Genomic DNA, 20,396 nt, shown 5'->3' with positions numbered 1-20,396 from the left:
GTTGTATTTGAGCTCAAAGTCCTCCTGCTTCTTCAGAAACAGTTCGCCCTCGTCTGAGGAGTCGTCCACAGCCAGCTGGACCGGGGGACCAGGGACCCTGAGGGATGAGATGGGGTGGGGCTGGGGGGTCAGCAGAGCTCCTGCACGCCTATGTACCAGCGTGTTCACACATTTAATCCTCACAAGAACGCTCTGATAGGGAGCCACTGTTACCCCATTTTACTGATGGGGAAACCGAGGCATGGAAGTCCAAGAGCAGGGCCCCCTGGCTTCAGAGCCCACACTCTGGGTCTCCCTCAAGAAAGGCCAATTCTGGGGACTTCCCTGGTGGTCCAGTGGTTAAGGCCTGCGCTTCCAGTGCAGGGGGGCACAGGTTCAACCCCTGGTCAGGAAACTAAGATCCTGCATACCGTGTGGTGCAGCCCCCAAAAAAGGGCTAACTCAGCTGTTGGTGTTCAGTCGCTAAGCTGTGTCTGATTCTTTGCGACTTCATGGTCACAAAGCCAGGCTCCTCTGTCCTCCACTGTCTCCTGGAGTTTGCTCAAATTTATGTCCATTGAGTTAGTGATGTCATTCAACCATCTCTTCCTCTGTCGTCCCCTTCTCCTCCTGCCTTCAATCTTTCCAACCATCAGGGTCTTTTCCAATGAGTTGGCTCTTCACATCAGGTGGGCAAAGTACTGGAGTTTCACCTTTAGCATCAGTCCTTCCAGTGAATATTCAGGGTTGATTTCCTTTAGGATTGACTGCTTTGATCTCCTTGCTGTCCAAGAGACTCTCAAGAGTCTTCTCCAGCACCCTAGGCGATCTTCCCGACCCAAGGAAGTGTGTCCTGCACTGGCAGGCGGATTCTTTACCACTGAGCCACCAGGGAAGTCCCTAATTCTGTTACTGCTGATGCTGCTGCTAAGTCGCTTCAGTCGTGTCCGACTCTGTGCAACCCCACAGACGGCAGCCCACAAGGCTCCCGTCCCTGGGATTCTCCAGGCAAGAACACTGGAGTGGGTGCCGTTTCCTCCTCCAGATTCTGTCACCGTCTGTGTGATAAAGTGAACACCCAGCGCCTTTTCCTTTCTGGCCAGTGCTGCCTCCAGGCCCCTGGGGGACAGGGGCCCTCACCTTTCCTCCTCTTCGTCTTCCTCCTCCTCGTCTTCCTCCTCCCCTTCTTCCTCGTAGCGTTTATTGAGGATGTAATCTCGCAGGAAGCGCTCCCCCTCGTCCAGCTCTGGGTTGTTCCAGAATTCCCTGAGGTGAGTCTAGGGGTGAAGGGTTGTGTGATAAGACCCAGGTCAGGGACTCAGGGTCAGCGAAGCAGGAGGGTGGGGGCGTGGATTGTGGGCAGCCAGTGGATGTAAGTGACTGCAGCTTCACGGCCAGTCTATGAAGTAAGTGCCATAATCCCCATGTTATAGAAGCTGAGGCCCAGAGATGCGGGGCCCCCATCCTCAAAGGATGTGCTCCTGGGGACTCCTCTGGGGGTCCAGTGGTCAAGACTCCATGCTTCCACTGTAGGGGGCACGGGTTCGATCCCTGGTTGGGGAACTTAAGATCCCAAAGGCCGCATGGTGCAAGGGAAAAAAAAGGAACAGACCAAGTGCTCCTGGCTGGCCACTCAAGGGTGAGTTTCCAGGAAAAGGCTGGATGGAGGCAGACCGGGAAGTTTAGGGCGTCAGTAGCCAGGGATGGGAACTCACTCACCAGTTCTTTCAGGGTGTCGGGGTTCTGAATCTCCTTCTGCCCCTTCAGCCACTCAATGTAGTCAGCATCCTCCTGGGCCTGAGGGATGGCCAGCGATGAGGATCTGCCGGACACTCCTGGTGCCCCCTCTCCGCCACCACCCCCCGTCCCACTGGGACCCGGCACCTACCTTCTCCTCTTTGCTTTTAGCACGTTTCTGCAGCAACCCGGAGCCACCTTCCTCAGCGCTGTCTTCATCCTCACTGTCCTCCACAAACGCCCGGAAGCTGCCCAAGCAAGAAAACAAGCCTCAGGATGGGTGCACTGGCCCTGCCCACTGATCCAAAGATGAGCCCTATCTACTAATAAGCCCTGAGCTCCTCCTGACCAGCCCAGAGCAGTGCTGTGACATACAGCCCATGATCAACCCCATTTCACAGATACAGAAACTGAGGCCCAGAGAACAGAAAATGACAGGCCCAAGGGCACACAAGTGCCCATTAAGTGGGCACATTAAGTGACAGAGCTGTATTTGAACCTGGGCCCGCCAACCTCAGAGCCTCAACTCTTTTCCACTTGGCAGCTCAGCCGGCTCCAGGGCTCACCTTTCCTTCAGCTGTTTCTGTTCTTCCACGTAACTCTTCGACGAGCTCTGCTGCAGAGAGAGTGACAGGGGCCTCAGACCCTGCCATGGGCCCCTTAGCCCCGAACCCTCCCACCCAGCCTCCATCCCACACACCTGGAGTCTCTGATTGGAGGTTTCCCCATCTGAATTCTCCTCATCGACATATTTGCTGGGCAAAGAAGGATGAAGGTTTCAGAACAGACTTCCCTGGGTCTGTCTGTCACTGTGGGGTAGGGGGCTCTTAAGAGCAACAGCTGGGGCCTCCCTGGTGGCTCAGTGGTAAAGAATCTGCCTTCCAATGCAGGAGGAGACACAGGTTCGATCCCTGATCCAGGAAGATCCCACATGCCTTGGAGCAACTGAGCCCTTACGCCACAATTACTGAGCACATGCTCTAGAGCCTGGGAACCACTACTGAGCCCACATGTTGAAACTATTGAAGCCCAGATGCCCTAGAGCCCGTGCTCCACAAGAGAAGCCTCAGCAATAAGCCCACACACCACAACTAGAGCGTGGCCCCTGCTTGCCGCAACTAAAGCAAAGTCCCCGCAGCAATGAAGACCCAGCACAGCCAAAAACTAATAAATAAATAAAAATGATTAAAAGAGACAAAAATTCAAAAACAGAGCACCAGCTGGGGGGTGGGGACAGTGGGATGCAGGCAGGTCATCAAGCCTCCTGCTCTCTGAGGTTCCCCCAACTCTGGTGGGTCATTGGCTTCTTCCCACCCCCACCCCTAAGTCCCCCATGTGTCCACCTGCCCTGGGAAGGTGGAAGCAGAGGAGTTAGGCTGTCTCCTCACCCTCCTTTCTCCAGGATAACCTTCCTCTCGTAGTCCTTCAGGTACATGGGTTGCACCTTCTTTCGCTTCTCAGCTGCTGGCTCCTCTTCACTGTCTGAGGACGATGCTACAGGGCCACCACAAGACATCTGTCATCACCCACACCCACAACCCCCTTCCTCCCCCAGGCAGAGAATAACTGCTGGACCATAATCAGATGGAGGTTTCAAATCCCCGCGCCACCAGTTCCCAGCTATCAAATAGGCATCACACTTGCTACTACCTGGTAATAGCTGGTGGTGATCACTCAGTGAGTAATTCACACTCAGAACAGTGCCAGACACACAGCCATTATTAGTGACAACAGTTGATAACCCTGGACACTCTTGGCTGATTAGTAATCAGTTTTTTTTTCTTTTGGCTGTGCTGCGTGGCATATGGGATCTTAGTTGCCCCACCAGGGATGGAAGTGCAGAGTCTTAACCTCTGGACGACCAAGGAAGTCCCTCTGCTAATCAGTTCTGACTTGTAGATGAAAAAAAAGTGAAAGTGTTAGTTGCTCAGTTGTGTCCAACTCTCTGCACCCTATGGACTGTAGCTTGCCAGACTCCTCTGTCCATGGGATTTCCCAGGCAATAATACTGGAGTGGGTATCCATTCCCTTCTCCAGGGGATCTTCCTGACCCAAGGATTGAACCCAGGTCTTCTGCACTGCAGGCAGACTCTTGACTTTCTGAGCCACCATGGAAAGATTAAATAGCCACAACAGCTTCTAAAGCCATGAGGACCCAGGGTCCCATGAGAAGCAGCCCCAGACCTGTTCGCTGATAGAAGGTGGCATCTTTCTGATAAATGCGGGGGTCCTTCTTCTTCAACAAGGAGAGAGTCCTATAAAAGTCACGCTCTTGCTGGGGGTCAAATTCCTAGAGCAGAAAAAGGGGGTGGGGACAGATTTCAGAAGGGGGCTCTGATGGGGGCAGTAAGCAACAGGGGCAGGAGGGCTGAGAGGGTGTGGGAATTAGGGTGTAGGGAGGGGTACAGGTTAGAAGATGGCAGAATCCAGCTGGGTAGAGGCAGGTGGGGGGAGGGCTGGAGGGCTGGATCTGAGTGGAAGGGAGGGTCAAATGGGTGGGAGAGGGGACCCCGTGGGGGTGGACCACACATGAGTAGAGAATAGGAAGCAAAAAAAGGTAGCAGGCAAGGGGGTGGTGGTGCTTCCTGGAATCAATAAGGGATGGATGATACAGGGGCAGGTGGGCAGAGAAGGCATATGAAAAACAGAGAGGAAGGGCTGGATGGCTCAGTGAGTCTGGGAAGATCAGGGCTGGTGTGGGGAAAAGCTGGGTGCTCCACGGGGCAGAGGGATGCCCCATTTTGGGAACAGAGGCAGACAGGGAGAAATGGTTAGACTGTCAGGGATGAAGGCGCGATGGGGTTGGAGGTTAGCTGCCCCCTGTAAGTCCGGGCCAGGATGAGACAGGGCTCTTGGACATCTCCCGCAACTCCAAGACGGAGGCGAAGAAGCTCACCACGTGCTCGTCGCTGGAATCAGACTCGGAGCTGGAGTCGCTGCTGCTGTGCCGGTCCCCGTAGCGATCTTTCACTGTGGGACAAAGATGCGAGTCCCCCACCCAGGTGAGCCTGGGGGACCAGATCAAACCCCACCTGCGGACCGCCCGACACGCGCCGGCCCCCCACGCGCATGCGCCCCGCACTCACGCCGCTGCAGCTCCTCTCGCTCACGGTAGCGGCCGTACCTCGCCGCGAACGCCGCGTTCACCCGCAGGGGCGACGACCCGCGCGGCTCCGGCATGGCTGCTCTCCAACCTACTGCGCACGCGTCAGGAAAGCACGGCCTCCCTGGAGGTGGGGCTACGCACAGTTTACTTTAAATAGGGGCGGAGCCTCCTGGGCCGCACGTAACCTTGCCCCCAGCCCTTCCGGGATCCCTGGCCCTGAGACCGCTGTCCCCGCCCACAAGTCACGCCTCTGCGGGGAAGGCTGCAGCCACCGCCCATCCCACTCCCCCACCCTCTGGGCTCCAGGCACCCAGCTGACATCTGGGGGCCCTTTCTCCACTCGCGGTTTCCTGCCTCCCTTCCGTTCCGACAGCGTAAACCGCTGCCCCACCCAGCTCACTTACCCCTGGCGCCCTGGGAATTACCACTCTCTCCCCTCCTCCAAAGCATCCACGATCCTCGACCCCCAGGGCCCATCCCCACAAACATCCTGGATACGCGACTCTCCATCGCCCCCTCAAAAATGACAAGCCACCAGCGCTGTGGTCATGCACAAGTCTTAATTTAATGGGTAAAAACATTAAATTACACACACAATATTTTCCATAAAGCTTAATAAATAGACTTTTTTTTTTTTAACGCTGTACAAGGGACTGGAAATGAAGCTTTCAACAAAATACGAATGAACTCATACTACCCTTTTATCGATTTGGAACACTCCCCCCTCCCCCATGCCGGAAAGCAGTGTGCACACTTGAGGTCTTCTCTCCGTAAGCCGGCCAAGGTCGACAGGTTCCAAGAGCCTTGGAAGAGATGACCTCACTCTCTCACTCTCGAGGGCTGGGGTTTTAAACGCTCTGCCCTTGGGACTCAGTCTGTAGGCGTGGAGGAAACTGAACCGTTTAGGTGGCTGTTTGCCTGTAGGAGCCCTTCTCTGCCCAACACACCGAAAGGGGTGAGAAAAAAAAAAAAACGAGAAATGCACGTCAAACACACACACCCCAGAAATCAACACCAACAAGCCACAAACCGGTGCCCCTCGGCAGCGGGCAGGAGGAGCAAAGGGAGAAAGTGTTTCTTCCCTCTTCTGACACAGAACTCAGCTGGGTCCTGCTGCTGGAGTGGGTGGCCCCAGGTCACAGGGGTGCCACCGTGTGCCGCTGCAGTATGTCCATGAGCTCTTGGGCCCCTCTCCCCCGTGCCAGCTCTAGGGGTGTGAGCCCCGTGGCGTCCCTGTGATGGAGATCAGACTCGGTAGCCAGGAAGCTGACCACAGAAGTGTGGCCCTCTCTCACTGCCAGGTGGATGGGGAGCGCCCCGGTGCCATCGGGTGCGTTGACATCGGCGCCGTGCTCCACCAGCACTTTTAGAGTGTCGAGGAATCCAGTGCGGGCTGCATCGTGGGCCGGAGTGGTGCCCGAGGCATCCTGGACGTTGGGGCTGGCGCCTTGCTTCAGGAGTTCCAGGGCAATGGTGGGACTGCCAAACATCATGACCTGGTGGGGGGATGGGGGTAGAGAAGGGTCAGGGAGTCTCCAAAGGAGGAGGTCTGGGGAAAAGGGTGACTGGAGACAGGGGTCATTCGGGAGTTGAGAATGCCAGATACAAGGTTCTCAAGAGAAGGAAAAACTCCGGGGAACATAAACTTCCAGGCAGCTATTGAGACCCCAGAGAACAAGATCTGGGAATAAGGACCTTCAAAAAACGGGTCACCTCCCGCTAGGGTATAGCCCCCGTGGAAATTTTCAAGGAACCTAAGACCCTCCCTCAAGGAACCAGAGACACTTCTCCCCACAGATAGGAAATCATCAGGAAATATGAACCCCACCAGGAAACAGACCTCAGAGAACAGTCGCCTCCAGGAAATGGAGATGGCCAGGGAATTTAAAACTCCTCCAAGGAATTTCCTCCTCCCATATAGTAGGGATGCTTTCTGATGAAATGGGGTTCCCCTTTTGTAAATGTCCCCAAGGGAACAGGGACTCCCATGTAATCTGTGACTATTCCCTTACTGGTATCCCCCTCACCAAATATGCCAGTATGAAAACCCCGCGGGAATAGAGATTCTCCCCCACAGGAAACTGGATACCTTTCAGAGAACCCCCAGAAAATGGGTACACCTTGGAAATAGCAATCCTTCCTTCCTACGGTCGGATCGTCCATAGATGCTCCAAGACATTGGAGCCGCCTTCATGAAACTCGGATCCAAAGAAGGTGAACCCTCACCCACGGAATAAGAACTTCTCCAGGGAAACCGAATCCTTCGCAATCAGAGAACAAGGAATCCTCCAAAGATGGAAAGCTCTCCCCTCCCCCAATCTAACCCCATCCACCACCCACCTAAGAAAGGGGACATCAGGGAGCCAAGTCAGCCCAGAGATGCAGGAACAGACCTCAGTCGGCTACCAACGGGAACAAGGTGAGAAGAGAGAAGGCGTCTGCGAGTCGGCCCAGGCTCACCTGCAGCGCTGTCTTGCCAAAGCGGTTCAGAACGTCTGGGTGCACCAGCTCGCGGTGCAGAAGGCGGCGCACCTCCTGCACGTCTCCTCGGGCCGCCGCCCCGCTCAGCCGGTCGCCGGCGTGGACCTCTTCCAGCAGCATGTCGATACTGGCGGCCTGCGAAGCCCCCCGCCCCACCCCGCGGCGGTCAGTGCGGGGGAGCCCACAGGCGCTGGCCCCGAACAGCCCTCCCGCAGCGTCCCCGGCCTGCAACGAGGCTCCGGGTCGGACTCTCCCGTCCGGGTCTCGGGCGCGACCCCCGCCCTCCCGGCCGGCTCCTCCCCCTGTCAGACGGTGGGTAAAGAGGGGCTGAGAGCCCGGGCCCAACCCTCCGCTAGCCCGTAGGGCCCTGCCCGGCGCCCGCCCCTTGGGGGCTGGGTCTCCCCCCAACTCACCCTCCCTCCTCCTCGACGGGCGGGGTCTGTTCTGAGCCGGCTTCTCCGCCGCTGCGGAGCAGGCCTCTAGGGGGCGGAGCCAGAGCTCTCGCGGCCCCGCCCCCAAACGCCGCGGATTTGTTTTCTTATGAACTTGCTACGTTGTAGCCCAGCCGCGTTGCCCAGCTCCCGACCCTGTAGTGCTCCGCCCTCCTGGCCAGCGCAGCCAATGGCCACGCGTTGCCAGGGAGGCTTTGCGCGCCGGAGTGGGCGGGCCCGCTTCTGATTGGACAAACTACGGCGACCGGTGAACCGCAAACAATGGCGGGGTTTTCGGTTTTTCAAAAGCGACGGGCGGGCGGGAAAGAGGGCCGGTTTAACTGACCCAGGGGAGAAAGGTCAGGCGCAGGGTAGCGCGGGCTGCTCCGGGACCTCGGCACTTCCGAGAGGAAGGGAGGTAGGGCTGGGGCCGCCCAGTTTGGAGTTATGCGGTGTGATAATATTTGTTAGTTCTTACTGTGCAGAGTGCTTTATTTCATTCATTCACTGTGTGCCAGAGCCGTTCCTGGCGCTGGGGGGCCTGCATTCGAGCTACTAATTTTAGTGTTAAGCACCGTGAGGAAAATAAAGCAAGGAAATGGGGTGAGTGAGAAAGGAATCACGTTTGGCTCAGATTGCGCCAGCCCTGGCACAGCAAATGCAAGGGCGTGGAAGAAAGTTCATTCTCCATCTGCCACGTGGGTGAGCCTGGGAGGCGAGAGTGGTGTCGGAGGCTCTTAACAGAGGCCTTCAACAGCGGGGCCTTCACACATTTACTGACCCGCTACCGTGTACTAGGCACCCCAGTGGAAAGCAAGCCGGGTGCCTCCTGGCTGCTGGATGCTTACCTTTTAGAGCTGGAGACGACAATAAGTATTTTCCGAGTGCTATACACTGTGGAGCTGACAAAACGAGATAAATAATAGTGTCTTGGGAAAAGAAGGCTTTGAAATAGAGAGGTCGGGCATGGCCACCCTAAGAAGGTGACATTTGATTTGAGACCTGAAGGTGAGGGAAGGAGCCATGTGTCTCTCTGGGAAAACATACCAGATGGAGGGGCTACAGATTCGAAGGCCCTGAGCTGTAAGCATGTCTAGTAAGTCCAGGAAGAGACGTATAGAGAGGGAGAGAAGGGTGAGGAGGTGAGGGCTGAACAGGCTTGTGGGCTGTGGTGAGAACTTTTACTTTTTAAAAAGAATGGGGAATTTCCCTGGAGGTCCAGTGGCTAAGACTCCGCGCATCCGCTGCAGGGAGTCCAGGTTCAATCCCTGGTGGGGGAACTATGGTCCCAGATGCTGCCCAGAACGACAAAAATCAACGGGTGAAACCCTGGGAAGCTTCTGTATTGAGGAGCCACGATCTGGTTTAGGAGTTAATAGGCGCCCTCTGGTGGCTATGATGCGAACTGGCTGTCATGGGAGAGGGAAGCCCAGAGCAGCCTGGGAGACCAAGGTGGGAGCAATTGCGAGGGCCTAGCTGAGAGATGACCAGGGCTGAGAAATGGATATATGTTGCCCACTCTTATCCCAGCACTCCAGGACACCCCTGGCATCCCCAGCGCCCAGCCAAGAAGTACATAACAGCAGCTAGATTCATCTTTTTAATGCCATCCTAAAACTCAGAAATGGGCCAGTGGGGCCTCTGGGCTCAGCAGCTGTGGAGGAGGGACTCCCCACACCTCCTAAGGCAGGTCACTGCAAGAAGGCACTCGTGAGGGGGACTTCAAGCCCCTCTTCTATTTCTTCATATAAAATTGGGGGAGGGGGAGGGGTGAGAGTCTGAGAGCTGGGGACTATCACTCCCAGCCTACCGGTAAAGGAAAAGGGTAGGAGCAAGTCGGGTGCTGGGAGTAACGAACTAATAATTCAAGGGCTGCCCTCTCACACACACACACCCCATCTTCCCTCCTTCTCTAGTGGAGTCTGCATCTGGGGCCTGGGGAGAAGACAGCCCAGGTTCAGGCTCCCACTTCTCCCTTCTAGCTGGTACGAAGTTGATAATCTGCAGGGAAACAATGAGCAGGGACCATCTCAGAATTGGGGGAAGGAGACAGGACAGCACCCCCACCCACAACCCATCCCCTTCCGCAGTGCTCATGATCAACCCCACAAGTACGTAACAGGGCTAAGGATGGGCTCAAACATGGCGACTGTAAACACAGCAACATGCCTGTCTCCAGGCAATAGATGGGGCTGCTGTGTGTTCAGTTGCTTATCCAAACCCCACCACCACTACCCTGGAACTGGCAACTGTCCCCATTTTAAAGATAGGCAAACCGAGGCTCGGGAGGGCACACTGACAAAGATAGGATAGACCTGGGGGCCACGCCTGTCGGTTTTGGAGCCCTCTGAGACAAGATGTTTCAAAGCCCCAAGGCCATCCCCATTCATGTCCTTGTCCCTGTCATCTCAGGGAGCCGGGCCGCCTTACCGCCACTCTGGGTGATATAGCGGACCCAGGGCAGGGCCTGGTAACCACTCTTCTCAATGATCTTCATGTATCGGACCTGGAAAGGGATGAAAGGAGGTGGCCCAGGATAGGGGGAGAGAGCAGGCTGGGGCCAGCGGAACATAACACAACTTCCGGGAATAAGAAAGCACAGCCTGGGAGGAATGAAGAAACGAGGCTCAGGGCAAAGATGTGACCAGGACAGGGTATGTGTGTGGGGGAGATCAGGTGGTCCAGGACAGAGGGAAAGATGGCACATTCTAAGAGAAGTGACACAATACAGTTTAGGCACAGGGCAAAGTTAGGGGGGAGGGGAAGGGGACCCAGGCTGAGAGCAGAAGAGGCAGCACCGTGGGACTTCCCTGATGGCTCAGTGGTTAAGGGTCTGCCTGCCAACGCAGGAGACACGGGCTCAGTCCCTGGTCTGGGAAGATCCCACATGCCCTGCAGCAACTAAACCCGTGCACCACAGCTACTGAGCCTGTGCTCTAGAGCCCAGGAGCCACAATTAGTGAGGCCACATGCTGCAGCTACTGGGCCTGTGCGCCCTGGAGCCCGTGCTCCACAAGAGAAGCCACCAGTGAGAAGCCCACACACCACAAGCAGAGAAAAGTCTGTGCAGCAGTGAAGACCCAGCCCAGCCAAAAATAAATAAATGAAATCATTTTTGAAAAAAAGCATCTGCCTGCCAATGCAGGGGACATGGGTTTGTGGGATGTGGGACATACGGGATCTTCCTCGGTCCAGGAAGATCCCACATGCCAAGGAACAACTAAGCCTGTGCTCTGCAACTACTGAAACCCTCGGGCTCTAGAACCCATGCTCTGCAACAAGAGAAGCCACCGCAATTAAAAAAATAGCCCCTACTCACTGCAACTAGAGAAAGCTCACTCACAACAACGAAGACCCAGCACACCCAAAAGTTGAAATTAAAATGTTTGTTTAAAGAAAAAGCAACACTGTTCCAGAAAAAAAAAAAAAGAATGATTGTAAAGGAGGAGATGAGCCAAGCCAGGGAACGGAGGCAGTCCAAGCCAAGAAATGAGAGAAAGGGGGACCCATCAAGGTCAAGGAGAGGAACCACCCTGCCCCCTTCCCTCACCTGGATCCCAGAGACAGTGAAATAGGGGATCTCAAACTTCACCCCAATAGGGGGCCGGCCCTCTACTTCCTCCTTCTCCACGCTGGGGAGGCCAAAGTGGGCGCGCATCAGGTACTCCTTGCCCCCCTGAGGGAACATGGGGGTATCAGACACATTGAGGGCCCCTATACCCCAGACCACTCCTCATGGCAGCCCCCTGGGGGCAGGCTTTGCTCTCAGCCCATCTGACAGACCAGAAAGTAAAGTTTCCTGGCCAAAACTCACAGACGAAGCTTCTGACAGCAAAGCCTAGTTGGGGGCCTTCTGGTGATCATCTCCCATTTTCCAGGGGCCGATGAACATCCCCCAACCAAGATCCCAAAGAGAGACCAAATCCTCCAGCAGCCCAAGGATGTGGGTAGCATGACCCTGTCTATTTCACAGATGGACACGCTCAGGCTTCATGAAGGGAAGTAGGGTCCCCAAGGCTGGGAAGCTCAGAGAAACAAGGGTGAGGAATCTGAACCCAGGGCTGGTTTCCTCAAGACCTAGGACAAGGAGAGCTTAACCATGCTGAGAGCTTAACCATCATCCAGTTTTATCATCTACAAAGGACAGCCACGTGCATGCATATGTGGCTCTGATTTATCCTCTACTTCGCCCTCACTCATCAAGGGCTGGTCCTCCAGTTCCCCGGCCCATCCCCGAGGCTCACCGGGAAAGACTTGATGCTCCAAATAACCGTGTTCTTCTCTGGCACATACTTGGCGCTGCCCACACTGGTCTTGAAGCGAGGGGAGTCGGCATCGCTGGGTACGGGCACCGATATCTCTACGCTGTTAGCTACAGACTGCTTTTTAAACTGCCCCTTGGCCTGTCGGTGGAGAGAAAGTGGGGTGTGAAGAGTGCATTCATGCAAATGGAGACCAAGCCCTTTCCACGCACCATTTCATCAAGAGCTCAGAAGTGGGGACCACGATCCTGTCCATTTTACAGATGAGGGAACAGTGGCACAGAGAACTTAAGGCATTTCTCTGGAGACACACAGCCAACTAGGGGCAGAGTCACACCCACAAGAGACTCCAGTGGTTCTGCTTTTGGTACCTTCCGTTTGGAAAGTATCATATACCTTTTCCTGCTTCAAAATGTAATCCCTCATTTGAACAGCTCCTAGGGCTGGCTCACCTCAGCCCATTTCACAGACAAGATAATAAAGGCTCCTGGTCAAGACTCACACACTCACACCTGCAAAGCCAGGATGCGACCCTCAGTCTATCAGAATTTTCTTTCTTTTTTTTTTGGCAGCACTGCAACATGCAGAATCTCAGTTCCTCAGTCTGGGATCGAACCCATGTCCCCAGTAGTGGAAACTCAAGAGTCCTATCCAATAGACCACCAGGGAATTTCCGAGTTTTCATTTGAAAGCTGGCATCTACGGAGCCCGTACCATGTGCAGGGCCCTGTGCCAAGTACTTAACCCTCTCACTAATTTTCTAAAGTAGGAGCCATTCCAAAGGTCCATTTTACAGATGAAGAAACTGAGGCCCAGAGAGAAAGAGCACTTTGCCTGAGTTGTGTAGCTGGTAGCCGGCACAGCACAGAGATTTGACTTGAGCCTCACATGCTCTCCTTACAGACAATAAGTTATTACATTAGAGCTAGATCCAGATCCATTTTGACATGCGCAAGCTTTTAACACAAGGACTCTAAGTGTCCCTGTGCAGTAGCTAGCACCGTGATAGCTGCTCTTAATCATCTGGTGCCAGGGGGCGGGGATATATGAGGCAGGATTGGTGCACAGGACCTGGAGGCAAACAGGGCAGGGGATGTTCTTTTTTAAAGGCACCAACTTTTTAGTATTTATTTTTATTTGGCTGTGCTGGGGCTTAGTTGCAGCATGTGGGATCTAGCTCTCTGACCAGGGATCAAGTCCCGGGCCTTCTACACTGGAATTTCAGAGTCTTAATCACTGGGCCACCACAGAAGTCCCAGGAAGGCACCAGCTTTAGTGGCCCCTTCTCTTCTTCCTGCCTAGAGAGACAGGGACTTTGGGGGGCACCAACACCATGCCCCCTCCCCCCCGCAGTGACTGTCTACATCATGTACCAGTTCCTCTGAGACTCTAAGACTGGGGAACAAAGTTAAATCTGAGAACACAGACTCTTGAGGCAGGCAGACCCAAGTTCAACGTGACCCCTCCCTTCCTAGATGAATGACATCTGAGTTCTTCTGGGCCTCTTCCCCCATCTGTAAAGGGCGCTAAGGACTTCCCTGGTGGTCCAGTGGTTAAAACTCTGCACTCCCAAAGCACAGAGCACAAGTTAAATCCCTGGTCAGGGAACTAAAATCCCGCATGCAGTATGGCATGCCCTCCCCCGCCCCTGCAACTTTCTTAATTAAAAAAGAGACTGGGGAAAAAATTTTTTTTAAGGGCCAGGAGGGACTAATTTTATGTTCTGGAGAAGCTCTTGTTTGGGGGACTGGGGACATGCACAGGGCTATCCATGGCAATGTGAACCAGAGAAGCCAAGAACTGAAAACAACCCAAGCAAGATACAGGAGAGAAAATCCTCCTGGTGGAATATTCTACAGTCACTGAAATGGATGCCCTACGCTTCAGGTCCTGGGATTCCTCTTAAGAGTTGACATTACATGAAGAAAGCAAATTATACAAAAAAGTCATACAGCAAGAGTTCACGGATATAAAGGTCAGAGACTGGCAGAATGAAGTATTTGCAGTTTACAGATGAGGGTGGCAAAATTACAAACAAAAGCAAAGAAATGACTTACATGAAATTCAAAATTGTGATCACCTGTGGGCAAGGGTTGGGGGAGCCATGATCGGCCAAGGGGCAGGTGGGGGTTCAGAGGTGCTGGTTGAGTCAGGGACATTCAATTAAGCTGTGTGGTATGATATGATATGATATGATGATACGGTATGACAATGATAACATTGAGCTTTAACATACTCTATGGTTTATATACATATATGAATATAAATGCAAATTCATAAATTTCAATGTAAATGTAAATTTATAAAGTAGTATGAATGTATATTTTTAAAGTAAATTAATTAAGTAAAAAGGTCATGTGTCACACGGTGGTGGTTCAGTATTAAGGGAAAAAACAGAGCAAAGAAGGGAGGTGGAGAAATCAGGGAAGGCTCCTCTGAGGAGGTGACACTGAAGCAAAGAACTGAAGGAGGTGAGGGAAAGAGCCAGCGGGATATCTGGGTGGCTGGGGGCAGAGTGATCCAGGGAGAGGGGATACTCAGGGACCATGCCTGGCATGTTTGAGACTCAGCCAGGAGACCTGTGTGGCTGGAAGGAAGTGATGATTGGGGAGGGAGGTGGGAGATATGGTTAGACTGCTGAGGGCGTAGGAGGGGCAATCTGAGCACTGTAATTATTACCCTGGGGGCCCACCTTGACCATGATCTCCACGCGGCTGTGTGAGAATTTCTCAATGACAGATTCAATCCAGATGAGTGGCTTGACCTGCAGACAGAGGAAGAGGGAGTTCTCCAAGGCTCTGGGGTCAACCCTCACCTCCAGCCAAGGGCTCGACCCTGCCTTACCTGGGTGCTAAGGCGGTAGGACATGAGCTCAAAGTCACCGTCGGGCGGGATGAAGGAGATGGTGCGGTCATTGTCAAAGCGAGAAAGCCGCACGCACTGGTGGAATTTCACATCCTCCAGTTCCACAGACTTGTTCTTGCTCCCTGAAACTCAGAGCCGAGTTAGCGGGGTGACACTGGAGCCCAGGGCAGGGTCCTTATCCTTACCTCCCCTTCTACTGCTATGATCACCCCCATATTACAGATGAAGAAACTGAGGCCCAGAGAGGATGAGTAACTCGCCCGGGGTCACCCAGCTGGCCAGGAACAGAGCTGGGATCCCCAGGGAATCAGGCCCTTGCTGTCAGGTAGTTATCCTGTGAGTGTTAGCCGCTCAGTTGTGTCTGAATCTTTGTGATCCCATGGACTGTAGCCCACCAGGCTCCTCTCTCCATGGTATTCTCCAGGTAAGAATACTGGAGTGGGTAGCCATTCCCTTCTCCAGGGGATCTTCCCGACCCAGGGATCGAACCCAGGTCTCCTGCATTGCAGGCAGAGTCTTTATTGTCTGAGTCACCAGGGAAGAAATGTAATGCTATTCTGTCTCCTACTCCCACTAGAACGTCAGTTCCGTGAGGGCAGGGATTATTTTTTCTTTTCTGCCATGTGCTTGAGCCTGGCACTCAATGATGAAGCAGAGTTGTTTGCATTAAGGCACGAGCAGCTGCAGTACTGGTCAAGACCAGTAGAGGGCAAGCGAGTACTATTTCAGAATTGACAGCAGGTCTCTGGGTACCACCCACCCCAGATGAGGTGAGGTCTCAGGCTCCCCATCGCACCCCCTTCCAGAAACTTACGGCCAGTGAGCTCGAAGAGTACACGGTCGTTGAGGCCCAGCCGCAGCTCTGGCATTCCGGACAGAAACACCTTGAGCTTGATACTGCCCACGATCTCGCTCAGCAGGACACTGCCGTTGGCATTGACCTGAGGATGCAAACATTGGTGATGTGGGAGGCGGTTAACAAGCATAGGGCTCCCTCTCCTGGCCCTTGGCTGTAGCGAGGGTGGGGCAGAGGTGTGGAGGCTCACCAGCAGGTTAACTGACTCTATGACATCGATGAAGACCTCATTCTTCTTGTACTTGATGCCCTCCGAGCGCCAGGACACAGCATTGGTGACAGTGGGTGGCACTCGTGACTTGCCCGTCTCCAGCTTGTTGCCCTGCTGCGTGATGTACCTGGCAGGGGGGGCAGGGAGATGAGCAGATAGGCCCAAGGATACTTCCCTGACCCTCCCCAGGTTTCTTCCACCCATGGCCCACCCTGTGGCTGACCCACGGCCCACTCACTCCTGCAGGATTTTGCTGTCTGTGGTCTGTGGGAAGCCAAAGTCCATGAGCTCGTCCAGCAATTCGTAGACGATGACAAAGTTGTCTCGGATACTCTCCTCCTCTAGCTCCTTAAAGTATTCGGAGAATACCTGGGGGTGTGAGGAGACCAACACCCACAGAGATGTGTCTGGTGTAGCTCTTGGGCTGGGTTCCCACTCATCCAGCCAGCCACCCAATAAGCAACTATTGAGTACCTACTGTATACCAGTGTCAGGACATTAACGGTGAACAAAGCCAAGAAGGTCTTTGCCCTCCTGGAACAGTCTTGAGGGGGAATGGACAGGTAGTGGGACTAATATTATCCAACATGTAGAGTGCAATAATGAGGAAAACAAGTGAAGTAGGAACCCAGAGGCAGGGAGGTCCAAGAAGACTTCCTAGAAGAGGGATTGGAAGGACTCAGAATGTTTTTTTGGTGTGTGAATCATGGGATTGCCGTGTATCTGGTGATGTTAATGGGCCCACCTCAGAATAAGGTTTGTAATGCATGAAATAAAAGATACATACACACACACACACACACAACACAAAAGACACAATATGGGAATTCTCTGGCACTCCAGTGGGTAGGACTCCACGCTTCCACTGCTGAGGGCCCAGGTTCAATCCCTGGTTGGGGAACTAAGATCCTACAAGCCAAGCCATGCAGCATGGTCAAAACAAAAACAAACCAAAATAACCCCATAAGATGGCAAAGGAAAACTGTTACACTACACAGAAACACATCTAAGTTCATGGATTCCTTGAATTCCATCCAGGGGCCCTTGGGACTTGGGGGACCCCCAGACGGGAGCCCTTGGGAATTAGTAAGTATCTCCTTAGCAGAGAATCTGTCATCCATCCAACACTGGAAACCCATCCCTCATCCTGCTCCAGCTTCTGTGGCCCTTTCCTGTTCCCTCCTCAGGGCCTTTGCACACGCTATGCTCACTGCTCAGGATATTCTCCTCACACAGGCCCCTTGTGACAGGCCTTACTCCTTGGTGAAGCCACCACTATCCCTTGACCCCTGTGAGTATCAGGGTGAGACTAGCACCTACCCAGTCACTGGTTAAAACAATGTCTCCTTGAATATCCTTCATGCCCTTTAACTCCTGAGCACAGGCCAGGACCGTGCTTGCCTTATACACAGCTGTGTGTCCCTCCTCTGCCTGGCAGAGAGGAGACAAATCAATACAGATCTCTTATTTGTGAAAAGTATCCCAAAAATCCCTCTGGGAATTCCCCAGCAGTCCAGTGGTTAGGACTCAACCCTTTCACTGCCAAGAGCATGAATTCAATCCCTGGTCGGGGAACTAAGATCCTGTAAGCCAGGAGGTGACCAAAAAAAAAAAAGTACTTTCTCAGCCACTTCTTCAGGATCAGCCTGCCCTCACACCTTGGGGGTGTACTGTCCTTTGTTTACCAAATAAAATTCTGAGCAGTTAAAAAAAAAAGTACTTTCTCAACCATTGAGAATGACATATAGCAAGTGCTCAAAAGATTACTATGGGATCATATGATATGACATTAGTGGTAATGCTAACAATAATATCAAATCTTTATTAAGCACTTACTGTATACTAAGCACTGTTTTCGGTGCTCTAGAGGTATGAATTGGATTGAATTATTTTCTACAACAATTCTGAGGCAGGACTAAACCTGGCTTATATAGTATTTCTTTTCTTTTTTTTTTTTTCGGTTGTACCTTGCAGAAGGTGGGATCCTAGTTTCCTGATCAGGAAATTCAAGCCCCTTGCAGTAGAAGCGTGGGGTCTTAACCACTGGACCGTCTGGATTAAACCCAGGTTAGAGGCACAGAGAGAAGTAACTTGTCCAAGGTCACACAGCCAGTAAGCACCGGAGCTGGGTCTGGAACCCAGTATCCTTGGGTTCAGATTTGAGCAGTACACCCTCTCGGAGACTTCCTTGCTTCTTGCTCCATAGGGAGAGTTGATCCCACAACAGCTGATGAGAACAGAGTGATGGGGCTTTGATGGTGGCGCCCCCGGGGATTCAGGGAAGGCTTCCTAGGTGGGATGGATCCCGAAAGAGGCGGGCAAGACAGGTGGACAGACAGACGAGCCGGCCAATAGAAGGCCAGAACCTACCTCCACTATCTTGTAGAGGAAGGAATACACGAGGGAGGCGTTGGCATTCTTCAGTGTGGTGGCCACCACTGCAGGCAGCGAGGTTAAGGAAAGGCGGCATTTTGGAGAGTTCCAATGGAGCATAGACCCGGAAACGCCACCCTGTCTGCTCCCACTCTCCAACCTGAGCCACGCCATGTCGTGCACCTCTCGTCCCAGCCCATCATCTCTGGGCCTGAGATGCCACCACCCAAGGCCGCCAGGGACCCGCCCATGGCTGGATACAGTAGAGGTTGCTGTATTTGATCCACAGGAAGTGGACCCGTCCGTGACTCAGCAGTGGGGTCAGGGCGCCTTCCTCCTCCCGCTGCATGAGCAGAGGCATGAAGTGATCGATCTCGCTCATAGCCACATCACCCTTGTAGTTGCGGCTGATCAGGGGCTGAAGATGAGCAGAGAAGGTCTGGTCATTGCTGGGATCCAGGGACCTTCCCCCCCGGGGGCATCAGAGTGCCAGGTTCTGACCCTACTTGCTGGTTGAGGGGACATGGACGAGGTTCTGCCTCTCGGCATGTCGGTTTCCTCCTCTGGAAAGTGGGCTGGTGACAGTGACAGCCAGAGCGTCTAGAGCCCTCACTGACACCTCAGCCGTGCTCTGCTAAAACCTGGATGCTTGCTTACTTATATCGTTGTCACCACAACCCTGTAAGGTAGGCGGTCTCACCATCTCCCTTTTACACATGGAGAAACTGAGGTATGGACCCAGTCCATAGCCAGCAAGGAAGCTGGGAACTGAGCCAACACGCCCTGGCTCCAGAATTCCTGCTCTTGAGCAAGGTTTCATAGGCACCAAATCAGCGAGGTAGGGGTGATGAAAGAAAAGAAAGAGAGAGGAAAAAAGAAAAAAAAGACATTATATCCATTTATCACTCATAGCTCATATAGCTCTGCCTGGCAGGCAGTAAGTGGTTAATTTTAATAATATTTACCTGAGAGGTTTGTTTAGTCCAGTGTTTAGAAGGAAGCAGGTACTCAGCAGGTGCTCACACATCTTAGCCCTAACTATGTTTATTATCAGGAATATTATTCTCATCACCACTGTTACTATTGCTGGGTTTCCCAGGTGGCATTACTGGTAAAGAACCCACCTGGCAGTGCAGGAGACCAAAGAGATGCAGGTTCGATCCCAGGGCCCTGAAGATCTCCTGGAGGAGGTCAGGGCAACCCACCCAGACAGAACAAGATGAATGGGAGGGGGCGCCAGAAAGAGACAAGGCAGCCCCACAGGGGAAGTACGGTCTTCTGCCCCGGCTTTCTTCCCCAAATATCAGTACAGTGGATGATGACGGTGATAGAAATAATAATTTCAATTGCTTGAACGCCTAATGTTTGCAGCAGGGTCACTGTACTAAGTGGTATACACTGCATACGGCTGTATTAATTCTTCTTGGGTGGGGACCTCTGTTATTCCCATTTGTACAGACAGGGAGACTGAGGCTCAGAGAGGCGAAGCCCCTTCCCTCAGACACGCCGCTAGTAAAAGCGGAGGTGGGGTTCGACGCGGGAGTCCCAGGAATTGGGGGAGGGGTGTTCCCACGCCCCCAGAGCTTTCCGGGGCCTCGCTGCCTGCAAGGAGGGGCCGCCCCCTGGGTCCGGGAGGGAGCAAGCTTCACCTGCCGGCCTCCCACTCCCTGCACCCAGCCTCACCTTGCCCTTGACGTCGAGGATGAAGACAGCCGAGGCGGACATGGTGGCGGCCGGCGGACCTGGGGGGTGGGGAGGGAGCGCCGGGAGGCGACGGTGGTGGCGCCGCTTCCTTCTTCCTGCGGAAGCACCCGCGCGCAGGTGAGGACCCAGGTGAGCGCGTCTTAAAGGGGAGGGCCACCAGGTGAGCGGTGCCGTCGGCCGACGGGAAGACGCTGCGGGGGCGGGGCAGGGCGGAGCTTAAGATGTGACAACTGCCCCGCCTCACTTTTCCTTCGCGCCCTGGAGTGAGGATGGGAGGAGACCCCAGACCAACCGATTCTCCCTCCAAGGAACCGAGTATCTATCCATCCATCCATTCATCCATCCAACCACCCAACCACTCATCCATCCACCCATCCACTCATCTGGTTTC

The 20,396-nt window shown here is 53.7% G+C and overlaps 3 protein-coding genes across 6 annotated transcripts in view; all 3 read right to left on the bottom strand.

Moving 5' to 3' along the window:
• The window catches only part of KRI1 (KRI1 homolog (S. cerevisiae)), a 9,640-nt gene extending 4,731 nt beyond the window's left edge, over positions 1-4,909 (bottom strand). The window contains exons 1-10 of the mRNA XM_010828501.1: positions 4,803-4,909; positions 4,613-4,686; positions 3,901-4,006; positions 3,105-3,210; positions 2,417-2,471; positions 2,283-2,332; positions 1,868-1,964; positions 1,699-1,776; positions 1,120-1,256; positions 1-97 (exon numbers count right to left, since the gene is read on the bottom strand). The exon at positions 1-97 is cut by the window's left edge and continues 19 nt beyond it. Coding sequence (XP_010826803.1) covers positions 1-97; positions 1,120-1,256; positions 1,699-1,776; positions 1,868-1,964; positions 2,283-2,332; positions 2,417-2,471; positions 3,105-3,210; positions 3,901-4,006; positions 4,613-4,686; positions 4,803-4,896 — 894 coding nt within the window. The 5' untranslated portion in view covers positions 4,897-4,909. The remainder of the gene's footprint in view (positions 98-1,119; positions 1,257-1,698; positions 1,777-1,867; positions 1,965-2,282; positions 2,333-2,416; positions 2,472-3,104; positions 3,211-3,900; positions 4,007-4,612; positions 4,687-4,802) is intronic.
• Positions 4,910-5,365: 456 nt separating this feature from the next.
• On the bottom strand, positions 5,366-7,845 carry CDKN2D (cyclin-dependent kinase inhibitor 2D (p19, inhibits CDK4)). 3 transcript variants are annotated; one of them, XM_010828358.1, is made up of 3 exons: positions 7,717-7,845; positions 7,283-7,438; positions 5,366-6,318 (listed from the first exon to the last, which is right to left on the bottom strand). In XM_010828358.1, the coding sequence occupies exons 2-3, from the start codon at positions 7,421-7,423 to the stop codon at positions 5,959-5,961; spliced, it is 501 nt and encodes a 166-aa protein (XP_010826660.1). In that variant the 5' UTR covers positions 7,424-7,438; positions 7,717-7,845; the 3' UTR covers positions 5,366-5,958. The 3 variants fall into 3 exon arrangements, with proteins under 3 accessions (XP_010826660.1, XP_010826658.1, XP_010826661.1); XM_010828356.1 differs by having other exon boundaries at positions 7,283-7,728; XM_010828359.1 differs by lacking the exon at positions 7,717-7,845 and having other exon boundaries at positions 5,366-6,321; positions 7,286-7,709.
• Positions 7,846-9,321: 1,476 nt separating this feature from the next.
• On the bottom strand, positions 9,322-20,157 carry AP1M2 (adaptor-related protein complex 1, mu 2 subunit). 2 transcript variants are annotated; one of them, XM_010828354.1, is made up of 12 exons: positions 19,985-20,157; positions 18,563-18,719; positions 18,299-18,366; positions 16,167-16,297; positions 15,908-16,055; positions 15,676-15,802; positions 14,841-14,989; positions 14,689-14,760; positions 11,979-12,137; positions 11,285-11,410; positions 10,165-10,240; positions 9,322-9,735 (listed from the first exon to the last, which is right to left on the bottom strand). In XM_010828354.1, exons 1-12 carry the CDS (start codon positions 20,024-20,026, stop codon positions 9,713-9,715), a joined length of 1,278 nt encoding a protein of 425 aa, XP_010826656.1. In that variant the 5' UTR covers positions 20,027-20,157; the 3' UTR covers positions 9,322-9,712. The 2 variants fall into 2 exon arrangements, with proteins under 2 accessions (XP_010826656.1, XP_010826657.1); XM_010828355.1 differs by having other exon boundaries at positions 14,841-14,983.
• Between the last annotated feature and the right edge of the window lie 239 nt (positions 20,158-20,396).

The sequence above is a fragment of the Bison bison genome, unplaced genomic scaffold (genome assembly GCF_000754665.1).
Source record: "Bison bison bison isolate TAMUID 2011002044 unplaced genomic scaffold, Bison_UMD1.0 scf7180017864492, whole genome shotgun sequence".
In the NCBI taxonomy this organism is placed as follows: Eukaryota; Metazoa; Chordata; class Mammalia; order Artiodactyla; family Bovidae; genus Bison; species Bison bison.
The sequence above is the reverse complement of the archived record's forward strand: the minus strand, read 5'-3'. Positions and strand labels throughout refer to the sequence as shown.

What these genes read in the sequence shown, in the direction of transcription:
- CDKN2D (XM_010828358.1), bottom strand. Translation starts at nt 7,423, where the DNA reads ATGCTGCTGGAAGAGGTCCACGCCGGCGACCGGCTGAGCGGGGCGGCG. An exon ending in TTGGCAAGACAGCGCTGCAG is followed by an intron (nt 6,319 to 7,282) that starts GTGAGCCTGGGC and finishes TCCCCCCACCAG; the next exon opens with GTCATGATGTTTGGCAGTCC.
- AP1M2 (XM_010828354.1), bottom strand. Translation starts at nt 20,026, where the DNA reads ATGTCCGCCTCGGCTGTCTTCATCCTCGACGTCAAGGGCAAG. An exon ending in TCCTCTACAAGATAGTGGAG is followed by an intron (nt 16,298 to 18,298) that starts GTAGGTTCTGGC and finishes TCACACCCCCAG; the next exon opens with GTATTCTCCGAATACTTTAA. An exon ending in GACAGCAAAATCCTGCAGGA is followed by an intron (nt 16,056 to 16,166) that starts GTGAGTGGGCCG and finishes CCCCCCTGCCAG; the next exon opens with GTACATCACGCAGCAGGGCA.